General features: G+C 34.4%; 1 protein-coding gene across 3 annotated transcripts in view; it reads left to right on the top strand.

The window, feature by feature from the left end:
• ANKRD13C (ankyrin repeat domain 13C) overlaps nucleotides 1–12,991 on the top strand; it is an 82,615-nt gene that overhangs the window by 42,045 nt on the left and 27,579 nt on the right. For all 3 annotated transcript variants that reach the window (XM_087865996.1, XM_087865995.1, XM_045802026.2), the window contains 3 exons: nucleotides 2,254–2,320; nucleotides 6,732–6,876; nucleotides 12,661–12,792. In XM_087865996.1, the coding sequence (XP_087722122.1) occupies nucleotides 2,254–2,320; nucleotides 6,732–6,876; nucleotides 12,661–12,792 (344 nt within the window). The remainder of the gene's footprint in view (nucleotides 1–2,253; nucleotides 2,321–6,731; nucleotides 6,877–12,660; nucleotides 12,793–12,991) is intronic.

Below are 12,991 nucleotides of genomic sequence, written 5' to 3'. Positions count from 1 at the left end.
GAGACTATTATTTGTGTATTTTAGATGGAAAACAGTAGGTTTTCACACTGTTCTTAAGATCAAGGTGTAAATGACAGCAAAACCAAAATTAAAATGTAGAGACTCTTCTTTTTTCAGTTCAGTGAATTATGCTACCTTTGGAGTGCTGTGTTAAACTCTCAGATTATGCTGAGATAACTTAAGATATAGAGAACTTGATTATTCAGTTTATATGAGGGAGGAAAAAATCACAGAATTGGGAAAATGGAAATTGCTCCATTTTTGGACTGTATTAAAATCTAGCAGGAATCTCTTTTTTTTTGTCCATGATCTTCCTTTTTTCCTTTTTATTAGCTTTTGCTTCTCAATCCCTAAATTTCTTATTTTCTCTCTGTATTCCTCTGTTCCTGCATTTCTGATTTTTGATAAATAAGTATTGATACATAATTCTAAATTTTGTTATTGTAGGTTACCATACTACTTCAAAAGATGCAGTAAATTAAGTTAACAAATTAGAGTGCTATCTTTTAATTATCTTTTTCATGCTTGACTAGATGCTTAAGGACAGGAAAACTGGATCTTGATTAAAGAGCATTAAAGAAGAGTTTTGATCATTTATATAAAATAAATGCTGTAATTGTGCTTCTCAACTTCTGTTGTTTCATATAAGGAAAAAATTTTTATCAGATAATGACTACTGAGCCATCAAAAGGAATGAAACCTTGGCATTTGCAACAACATGGATGGAACTGGAGGATATTATGCTAAGCGAAACAAGTCTGTTAGAGAAAGACAAATACCATATGATTTCACTCATATGTGGAATTTAAGAAACAAAACAGATGAACATAGGGGAAGGGAAGGAAAAATAAGATGAAAATTGAGAGGGAGGCAAATCATAAGAGACACTGACCTCTAGGAAACAAATTGAGGGTTGCTGGAGGGGAGTTGGGTATGGGGAAGGGATAATTGGGTGATGGGCATTAAGGAGGGCACTTGATGTAATGAGCACTGTATATATTCAACTAATAAATGACTAAATTCACCCTCTGAAACTAATGGGAAAAAAAAGAAAATGACTTCTTATATTCTTTGACTAGGGTAACTCTTAGTTGACATTCCCTTTGGGCAGTAACTTTTCTTATTTTTGTACAATAAAATGTCTAGAAAACTGTTTTTAATGCTGAAAATCATTTTGGATTATGTGACCTCTAAGAATTTAAAAAAGACATTGATATAGTAATATACCTTTTATGTTAATTAGAAAATACTGATGCTTCTTAAAAAGTTAACTAAAAAACTAGCCTTGATTTTCTCTAAAGTTTTTGTTTCTTTCTAACTGAGGTTGATTTATCACTCATTTTTAAAACACTGAGTTTTATAAAATAGGCATGTAGTATATCTTATACACACACCACATTCTTTTTTTAAAATTTTTTATTATGTTTTTGATGTAGTGTTCCACAATTCATTGTTTGTGTATAACACACATGTATTCTTATATACATATGTATATGTGATGTTATCTTGATTTCAAGTATTTTGGGCTTCACATTTTTTCTTCTTCTTCTTTTGTGTGTGGTAGCTTATTATAGCCTGTATGCATATTTATTCATCCATAGAATAACTTGTATTTCCCAAAATGTAGCAGATAATAAATAATAAAAAATATCAGAATATGCTTGTGATCTGAATGTGAACAACACTGGATGTAGAAATCTGTAGGTAAATAGTATGGTTCCATTTTACAGATTTTGAAACTGAGGTATAGTAAGCTTAAGTAACCAAGGTCACATATTTGGAATTCAAACTCAAATTAGACTATTTAACTCCAAAAATGCCTGTTTTTTCTTTAATACTCATTACTTTCCTACTATTTTATGAGGTTATATTTAAAGGATCAGAAAGGATCCAACTTCATCGGGTTACCCATTCAGAATGGGTTAGTTGTCATAGGGCACTGTTTTCTCATTTATAATAACGTCCTACAATATGTACCCAAGAGTGGCACTGTATTGACTCTGATATTCATGTATGTGTTTGTGGGTGCGTGAGTGGGCAGAGTGATGAACTATATAGCAATTACAGTTAAATAGTAGATATTTGAAGTTGCTCAGAATTGCTTTATATATATTTTTTAAGTGGAAAAATACTATTTTAAAGGGAATTATTAAAATTATAAAATGTTTAAGTTACTCTTTTTTTAACTAAGAAATTTATAATGTCTCAGAACTCTAGGTAGTTATTTTTTATCTTTTCTTTTTAAAAATACAGTGCCTTTACTTTCCCGAATTCTGCCTTCTGATGCATGTAAAATATACAAACAAGGTATCAATATCAGGTAAGGTGATTTGATTTTTTTCTGAGTAACAGGAAATTGAGATTTAGAGGAAGCTTTTCTTTCTGTATTAATAGGTTACATTTTGATGTAGTATTTTATAATACTTCACAATATTTTATCTTATTTGAGACATCCTATAGAGAAGGAACCGAAGATAAAATCTTGACTAAATCTATTAATTCTTATTCAACTGCAGACTAGAAGGCAAACAGAGTGAAGATCACAAAGATCTTAAAATGAGAAGATTTAAGGTGGTTATCTCTCTGATCCTGACTTTTTAAGGAATAGGGACACACACAAGGAAGACCCAGCTCTTGTCCTTTTCTCTCCATCCCTTTCATACCCCTCCTTTCTCTGTCCAACCATGCATCTATCTAATCATCTGTTCCTTCTAGTGAACACTTTAAGGCGAATTTTAATATTCTTCTTTTTCTCTTTAAAATTAAGATTGATTTTTGGATTTGATGGGTATTTATTTTACTCATTTCAAAATTTTACTTCTATCATTCTTTATATCTTAAACTTTATATTAATATAGGTGTATTTATAAGTTATACATATGTAAGATATATATAATACTGGTGAATATGCCAACTTTTATATATATATTAGTGTGTTTATAAATTATATATATATATGTATATATATCAGTAATTTTGTAAATCTATATCATTATCTCCAGAATATTAATTTGCACGTGTAAGGGTCTAGAACTGGAAGTATCTTGAGATTATCTCATAAAAACTCTTAATTTTATAGATGAGAAAATTTAGAGAGGTGAAGTGATTTTTATAAGAGCGTATTGTGAATTAATGGCTGGGTCAGGACCTCTGACTTCCTGTTCATTCTCACCATGTCACAAAGCAGAAATTTTAGAAAGTTAACTCTGAGATTTATTATGAGTTATGTTGAATTATAGTGAAGAGATAATCTTTAGTTGAAAGTAAGTTCTAGGGTAATTGTTCTCAAGCAGTAGAATTTGATTAAGGTAGAAGTTTCTGGTTTTTGTTTTTAAAAAAATAACCTCTTCAGGGGCGCCTGGGTGGCTTAGTTGTTGAGCATCTGCCTTTGGCTCAGGGCGTGATCCCAGGGTCCTGGGATCGAGCCCTGCATCAGGCTCCCTGTTCTGCTGGAGCCTGCTTCTTCCTCTCCCACTTCCCCTGCTTGTGTTCCCTCTCTCACTGGCTGTCTCTCTCTGTTAAATAAATAAATAAAATATTAAAAAAATAAATAAATAAATAAAAAATAAAAAAATAACCTCTTCAGGTGTTTCTAATTATGGAAGTGCTTATGTACATTAAATTCCATGGTCATTATAGAAACGTTGCAAAATACAGAAAAATATAGAAGAAAAACTAGGAAAGAATTTGATAATGATGTAGATTTATTTCAGCAGCCTATTAGCATTATATTATGGTTTCATCAAAAATTATTCATCAATTTAACAATGTAAAGGTGCTTGCCAAAGGTAGTACATAATTTGGGAGAATATTATTTTTCATATGCTACTTTAAAAAAGGGTAGTTTTAGTTCTGTTTGAGTCTTAGGGTTAGGAAAAAAGGAGCTTCTTTAAAAAAATTATTTCACATTTATAAATGACTTTTAAAAGTAAAAGATATGATGCGTATTACATAATAAGTATAGATAATAAAAACCACAAAATGGTTAAAATAGAGACATAAGAATAAGAGCCTGAGGGAAAATAATTGTGTCAGAGAATATAGAGTAAGAGAAAGCTACTATAATTCAGCAAGACACTCAGACCTGGAGCTTACAAGGAGCTGAAGATAAAGGAGAAATGTGATAGGTTCTAAAACTCTTGTTACCAAAGTTTACCAGATTAGTGGAGAGGCTGGGTTTTAGAATAGATGGCAAAGGGTTTTTTTTTGCATAGATAAGAAGAATCTAATGAAAAAAATCCATTAACATTAAATAACTTTCAAATGTAAACATTGTGAGACAGTTTTTTTTTTTTTAAATCACTTCAAATGAAACTGAATTTTAAAATATGTTCAAAGAAATCTTTTAAGTTTATTTGTATTTCATGACAGGCATGTGATTATTTAAAATATGTTTCTGGTGTGAAAGAGAAATGAATACTTTAGTGGAAATAGGAAAGTATGAGTAACTTTGTTGTTGAGAATATTAGTAAATATTTTCACTGTTAATAATTATGAAGTAATCTATAACCACTTACTGAAATAATCAGTGCAAGCTACTTCATTTCAGGCTTTTCCTGTCTCATGGGAAGGGTCTATATTCTTTTTCATTGTTACTTGGCATTTTTCAAGCTTTTATCTCAAAAAGAACGTTTTCTGTTTTTTCTTTTTTTTTGAACATTTTCTATTCAGATTTTTGTGGTTATATAAAATTTTTTTTTTTGTTTTTCATGGCTAACTACATGGCAAAAAATTAAAAATATTTAAACTCAGAGGCTTAAAGCAAGGACTGGTTAATACATTAAAATACCATCATGATAAATTAGATCATTTTGAGGCATGTGTAATACAGTAGGTCGTCTAATATGTCAGGCATATTCCAGAAAATGTACTGGGCAGTCTCCTTTCATTTGCAAATTACAAAAACACAAATGAAATAAAAATTGACTATTGAGTGTTTTTAGGTATAGCTAGATCTAGGGGTTCAAATGTCATGTCAGTCTGTCTTTGTCTTTCTGTCTCTCTCTCTTTCTGCATCTCTCCCTCACTATCCTTATCTCCACCCCTTCCTCTTATCTCCATCCCTTCCAACCCATTACCACTTTCATCCAGGATAGGCAAGAAGGAAATGGAGGCAGGAGATTGTTCTGTTTCATTCCCTCTTTATGGGGGGTGTGGACTTCCCTGGTAGTTGAAGCTTGAAGTCCAAATAGACCACTTATATAAAATGATCTGTTCCTTTTTGATCTCAGTAGCCTACATCTTACAGAGGTAGGGGATGAGCCTCTTTTGCTGGAATTATTTTTTCTTATGCCACATATACGGGTAGTAACAGGGTATACTGAGTAGTACAGGCACTAGTAGTACAGTAGCAGGCCTCTGGAAGTGGACCAGGAGCTAGAATTCAGCTATAAAGCAGCAGTCAGCATTCACCCCTACAGGAGTTGGTGACTTGCTTTTTTAGGGCTTCTTGATATCATTCTGTGGGGGTGTATACATTTTATATGGCTCAGAGAGGAGGCGCTTGTACATAAGGTAACCATACTTCCCTGTTTGCTCTTGATTCCTCCTACTGTCCTGGCAAAATTATTAATAGTATCACCTTCACTTTTAAAAGGTACTGGTTTTGTTGATAAATTATATGTAACCCCAGCTACTCTTTTGATGCAGCATAAAAGATATAATTCTAGTTCTCAGATTTTTCTGTGTAGGGATACCAAGAATGCTCATTCCCTTTGCCTCGTCTGGGATGAGAATTGAATAATTCATGTAGTTATGAATTCTTAGAAACTCAGTAGCTAGGGTGTGATCAGCTGCTCTTAACAGCGGTGTCAACCCATTTTTTAGATTAAGTACTGTGTTTTGAGCAGCCAATAAGAGAGATCCTGATGTGATCTCCTACAAAGCTTAGTGAAAGATTGAAGCATTTTGGGGTGCTTGTGAACTTTTCCATTCTAGTATATTCCCTAATTTCAGCAAGCAGTGGTTTGTGGAATTTATTAGAGACCAATTCGATGGGCTAGGCCATGCCATGTCTTGGTTACCAAAGAGTACGATAAACACATTAAGTGTGTGAGTCCATGAATCTTTGGCACATGAATGATCCATAAGGTTTTTAGGCTATGGAGATGATGGGAAAGAGACTGGTAATCTGCACCAGGGAAGTCAAACAGAAAGGACAAGAATTTGGAATAAGTTAAATGATTTATCTAGTTGAAGTACAAAGCAAGGTTTGGTATCAAGTGGCTAGGCCTAAGACATAGATGTAGACCAAAAGAACAAGACTGGACACATAGTCCTTAATCTAAGAATGCGGTCCATCCATTGCTGTACCCTCCTTACGTACTCGGCTGAGCTAGCAACATGGTCTTATTGGGATCAAAGAATGTTAAGACAGCTCTGCTTTCCTTTAATGCCCGTCACAGTTGAAGTAAATTTATGGAGTATCTGCAGCAAGAGCAAAGGTAGGGAATGAGCTATAGTTAGGGAAATATTTGAACAATGTGGAAACAATCTTTTTCTTGTTGGATTAATAAAGTATATATTCAGGAAATGAAATATAGGAAAATGGAATATACATTTAAATATTCTTTCAGTGTCTTTAAATAAAATAGCTTTTACTGTAAGTTTGACTTTGAAATATGGTGTTAGCATCTTGGTTTGAGTTTAGAAGCAACAAAGCTTGTTTAATTATTGTGGTGTTTTATAAAAATTTTATTTGTCAGGATTTCTCATCTTCCCATCTTTCACAGGCTTGACACTACTCTCATAGACTTTACTGACATGAAGTGCCAACGAGGGGATTTAAGCTTCATTTTCAATGGGGATGCGGCACCCTCTGAATCTTTTGTAGTATTAGACAATGAACAAAAAGTTTATCAGCGAATACACCATGAGGTGAGCATGTTGTCTTATTGGTATTTTTCTAAATGGTTCTTTAAAAATGTCTATGTATGCAACCAAGCCTCAGTGTAATTGCTTTAAAAGGCATAAAATATAGGTGAGATAGTTCATTCCCAGTGCTTTCATTTCTTTAGTACTAGCTTTAAGTTTTTTGTTTGTTTTTGTTTTGTTTTTTTTTAATATTCTGGTCTTCATCCTGACCATTCCATTGAGACCATTTCCTCATAATTCACTGACGATCTCCTAATTAAATGAACGCCACCTTCGTTTAGTTCTCATTTGTAGCTCTGATTTGTTGAACCTGTGCTGGCCCTTTTACCATTTTTTATCTTGCTACCTTAGCTTCTTTTAATGTTGCTGACCATCTCTATCTCCTTAATAGCAACATCTCTTTTGGCTGTCTGTCTGTACTTTTTTTAATACTATTTTACTGTCCTTAACTCTTTGGCTCCTTTTCTCTATCTTTTCCCTCTTGGTATACAGAAGTATCTTCGTTTTGTCACATCATATCTCCCTGTTGGTATTGCCTCTGCAACCACCATTGAAAAATCATATGCATATTATCTTTATCCTTTGTTCCCTGAATGTCCCTTTCCCTGCTATGAACCAAAGAAAATGTTTCCTGTATCTATATATCATTGATAGCCTTAGAAATGTTTTTAAATCAGCATTTTATTTTGCCACCGTTGCTTTTCTTTTCTCTCCTCTTCTCTCCTCTCCTCTCCTCTCTTCTCCTTTCCTTTCCTGGTGCCCAACACAGGGCTTGAACTCACATCCCAGAGATCGAGACCTGAGCTGAGATCAAGAGTCAGATGCTTAACTGACTGAGCCACCCACACACCCCGCTTTTCTTTTGGCTTTATTTTTCAAACACTTCATTTCCCTACATCGTCATTCACCACATCCTGTGGCTCCATCCTTAATATCTCTTAGTTTAGAACTTCTTATCATGATGCCTATTGATGAGACCTTAATTACGTTGTATGTGTATTATTAAATAGTTTCCTAACTGGCAGTGAGCAATGAAGATTTAGATTGGAAGAGGAGAAGAAAAAGAAGGTATTCCTTGTGGAGGAAACAGGATGAATAAAGTCAGGAAAGTGGGAGTGAGAACGGTTTGTTTGAGAAACAGAAAAGAGATCTGACTGTGGTGAAGGTTTCTGTTACTGAGCATGGGAATGTAGTTTATGGAAGGCTTTAAAAGCCAGATGAGATAACGGGATCTGCTGTAGTTGGCAACAGAGAATCATAGATTCTTAAATAAGGTATTGATTTGATCCACAAGTAATTTAAGTGCTTTACAGCTTTTCTCATTAAATCTTCAAAATAATCTGTCAGAGCAAATAGTTTTGCTATCTCCATTTTATAGATTAGTAAACTGAGGCTTATAAATGTAAAGTGACATCTCCAAGATCACACAACTAGTATGTAAGATGGATTGGGAAAAGGGAAAGATTAGAGGCAGGGAACTTATGGAAGGAGTTTTTATTTTTTACAGTTCTACAGTTGAGAAGTGATAAGGCTCTTGACTAGGATGGTGCAATGAATACCTAAAGAAACTATGACTTTCTAAGAATGAAAGATTGTGATTTGCTGATAGTTTGAGTGTAGTGAATTAAGAATTAGAAAGATTTAAGGGTAAGTGTAGTGTTTTTACCTTGAAAAGTAGAATGATGGTGGTGCCAATGATAGAATTGGAATGGAAGATCTAGAAATGTATAGATTTGGGGTTTTAGATGATGTTAGTTTTGAGTCATTTGCTAAAATCAGTGGATTTGCTTCAACCCTGTCTTTATCAGACTTCTTGGTCTGTTATTGGTAACTCAGTTCTTAAAATTATCATTTCCTTAGGATTTGATTTTGCTCAATTGTTCTTTTCCCTTCTCTTCTTATTCTTCTTTGCCTGTTCCTTTTTCTCTGCCATATCTTGAACATTGATGTATCCTCAATGTAGTTCTCATTTTTACAAACTGTCAGAATAATCTCTTCCATTCCTACTCTCGAACAACCTACTATAGGTTGATGATTAATAAGTATATATTTCTATCCTAGATAGATCTCTGAATGGAGACCTATCTGCTTCAGTTCCTTTTTTTTATCCTCATCATAGTATTTATTTATTTATTATTATGTTATGCTGGTCACCGTACAGTACATCATTAGTTTTTAATGCAGTGTTCCATGATTCATTGTTTACATATAACACCCAGTGCTGCCTGCAATATGTGCCCTCCTTAATATCCATCACTGGGCTAACCTATCTCCCAAACCCCCTCCCCTCTGAAACCTTCAGTTTGTTTCCCAGAGTCCATAGTCTCTCATGGTTTGTCTCCCTCTCAGATTTCCCCCATTCATTTTTTCCCTTCCTTCTCCTAATGTCCTCCATGCTATTCCTTATGTTCCACATAAAAGTGAAACCATATGATAATTGTCTTTCTCCGATTGACTTATTTCATTTAGCATAATACCCTCCAGTTCTATCCATGTTAATGCAAATGGTGGGTATTCATCCTTTCTGATGGCTGAGTAATATTCCGTTGTGTATATGGACTACATCTTCTTTATCCATTCATTTGTTGAAGGGCATCCCGGCTCTTTCCACAGTGTGGCTATTGTGGACATTGCTGCTATGAACATTGGGGTGCATGTGTCCCTTCTTCTCACTACATCTGTATCTTTGGGGTAAATAGTAGTGCAGTTGCGGGTCATAGGGTAGCTCTATTTTTAACTTTTTGAGGAACCTCCATATTGTTTTCCGAAGTGGCTGTACCAACTTGCATTCCCACCAGCAGTGTAAGAGGGTTCCCCTTTCTCCACACCCTCTCCAACATTTGTTGTTTCTTGCCTTGTCAGTATTTGCCATTCTAACTGGTGTGAGGTGGTATCTCAATGTGGTTTTGATTTGAATTTCCCTGATGGCTAATGATGATGAACATTTTTTCATGTGTCTGTTAGCCATTCGTATGTCTTCTTTGTCTACTTAAGTTCCTAATGGATATCATTGTCTCCTAGGCACCTCAAAAATTCAGCTCATCTAAAACTTAATTCTTTTTTTTCCCCTCCAAACTCCAAATCTGCCCTCTCTTCCATTGTCTTTCCTTTGATGAATGACATCATTTTCTATTCATCCAGAAAACTGTGAGTTATTTTTGAAATATTTTCTTGTATTCCGTGTTTCCTAGTTAGAGAACGGGTGTGGTACTTTCTGTCTCCCTAATGTCTTATAATTATCTCTTTTTAATCATACCATTACTGCCACAATTCAGATATTATCTCTCAACTGGAACGTTGCAGAAGTCTCATAAATGATCATCCTGGTCCCCTTCTTGTTGGGTTCTAAATTATCTCACATATCAGAGATAGACTGAACATTGAAAATTCATGAAACCTGCCTTCTTTAAAGATACTTCAGAAGATCCTATTTCCTAAAGAATGAAATCCAAATTCCTTAACATGACATGGAACCTTCTGTGACCTGGCTTTTGCTCACTTTTCCAGCCTGTTTTTACCTTACTATCTTAGATACCCTCACACTGAGCTCTTTGCAGTTTTTCAGATATGCCGTGCTATTTAGTGCTTCATTCCTTTGTTCACATTGTTTCCACTTCCTGGAATGCTCTTCTTTCACTTCCATACTTCTGGGGCACCTAGTTAGTGTTACTTCCTCCTTTGCCAGGTGACCATTATTTTGTTTATGCTCCCACTAACTCTGGTACCATAGAGCTTCTAATGCTATATTCATTTATATGGCTTTCTTCCTCTGGTCCCCATGGTACCTTTAATTGTGTTCTCTGGTACCTAATAGAGTGCATCAGTACATTCCAGGCTAGAGTTTGGCAAACTCTTTCTGTAAAGGGAGAAATAGTAAATATTTTAGATATTTAGATATATTTTTGGGCCAGATGGTCTCTGTCACAACTACTCAACTCTGCTTTTAGTAACCTAAACATAGGTATAGATAGTATTTAAATGAATGAGTGTGGCTGTACTCCAATAAAATTTAATTTATAAACACAGGTGGTACACTGGATTTGGCCTACTGGCCATAGTTTACCAGCCTTTATTCTGGACTCTCGGATAATTTATTAAATAAATTTAACCTCTTGTGTATTAAAGACAACAGGATAGCTAACTAGGCAATAAGAGAGCTAGAAGCATGGTATTGCAATAGAAGCCAGAGATTAAGGCTACTGGTATAAGTATTAGTTAATGTTTAGGTATCAATGAGGTCACCAAAGGATTGGTATTTAGGGTATGTGTGTGTTTATTTTATGACTAAAAAAATATAGAAAAGCTAGATTTTGAACATTAATCCTCAAAGCAGGGAATAGTTTTTGTTTTTCCTAATATACATATATAAATAATAACTGTTCAATAAATGTTTGTTGGACAAATGTAATTAACAATTGATCTTCTTCAATGTTGTGGTTGGGGGATGGTCAGTCTTTGATTTATGGAAGAGTTCTGTTCCAAAAGTTTATTTGAAAAGAGGATTTTTGAAACTTAAGGCAAATTTCTTCATAAACAGTGTTGTATATAGGATTATTCCCAAGCTAATACATGAAATCCTAATTGATTTATAGTATATTTGAAACATATAATGCCTAACAGTTCTATACCTATGCCAGCCAAAGTTTTTCTTTGGAGAATTGTGTTCAGAACTAGTTTGGTTAGCAGGACTACATTTTCACCTCTTACAGCTTCAGCATTAATGTCAAGATTTTTCATTTTTCACTTTTGAGGGTGAAGGAAATGGCACTGTCCCAGTCCCAAGGTTTTTTTCTATAGACTCATAGATTCAGAAATGGACTATATCTGGGTGAAGTTTGGTGGTGAAGAATAGAAAATGGGCCTCTTGGGAAGCTAGAAATCAGGAGGTATGGGAAGTAGAGCGTCTAGTCATCCTAAAACCCTACGGACAATTTTTATTCCCCAGTCACCTCTCTAGTTTCTGCCTTTTTTCTCCTTTTTCCCCCCTTGGGACCCTGTAGGCCTGAGTATCAGAGATTCTGTTCTTGGCCTGTTATGGAATAGAACCTCATTTTATACCTACTCATTTACCCTTCTATGCCTGATCCTTTAGTCTCTGTCCCTGAAGCAAGCACAAACCTTTTTTTTTTCTCATTTAAAAAATTATTAATCAATTATTATATACCAGCACTAGGGAATATGGAGAGGATAAACCTGAAACAAGACGAATTATTAAGTTTCGAAACCATGGGTTGATATTTTTGGATTCCCCATCTTTCTATAAGGAGTATAGAGAGGAAGATCTCTTTTTTTCCTTCTCTCCTCTCCTTCCCTCCCTTTCTCCTTCCCTTCCTTCCACTTATTGGGAAAGAAAGGCTCAAATGATGGTGGTGGGTCTTTGAAGGAAAAAGAAAGTAAGAATGATCTATATTTAAAGAAAGCCTTGATGTGGGAATTTTGTCTCAGACCTCTCAATTCTTAATCTTTTAAAATTGCTCTACATACTCTATATTTCTGTAATCGGTAATCCAGTGTTGTTTCCATGGCCTATCTGTAACAGAAGAGTACTGTATTTCATGTGCCCCATATTTATAGATTTATAATTAGTCATAATTCTAACTCATTTAGAGATATGGAGCTAAAACTTCTGTAATTGGTTTTTAGAATAAGTAGCACCTCACATTTTTTAGAATCTGTCCTTTTTGATTTTTGAAATCTTTAACATTTTAATTGTTGATATTTTCATATGTAGTACTAATAACCTTTGAAAGCCTAGATTCTTATATTTAACTTTTACCCCCACTGCAGGAATCAGAGATGGAAACAGAAGAAGAGGTTGACATTTTAATGAGTAGTGATATTTACTCTGCAACTTTATCAACCAAATCAATTTCTTTCACACGTGCCCAAACAGGATGGCTCTTTCGGGAAGTTAAAACAGTATGTGTAAATCTTGATTTTTCAGCTTTAAAGATTGTTCAGTATTTAATGTTGCCAAGATAATGTGGTGAAAATGCAGGAAGTAGTAGCTTACTGAATTGTGCAGTAAGTACTTTATTCCAGTGCTTTTATTCCCTCCTCCTAAATCCAGATAGTGACTTATAATGGTTGTTTACAGAGTTGGAAGATATTCTTACAG

This window comes from Ursus americanus, chromosome 12 (genome assembly GCF_024610735.1).
Source record: "Ursus americanus isolate L20-20 chromosome 12, mUrsAme1.1.p, whole genome shotgun sequence".
Lineage (NCBI taxonomy): Eukaryota > Metazoa > Chordata > Mammalia > Carnivora > Ursidae > Ursus > Ursus americanus.
This window is presented reverse-complemented; position numbering and strand designations above follow the sequence as displayed.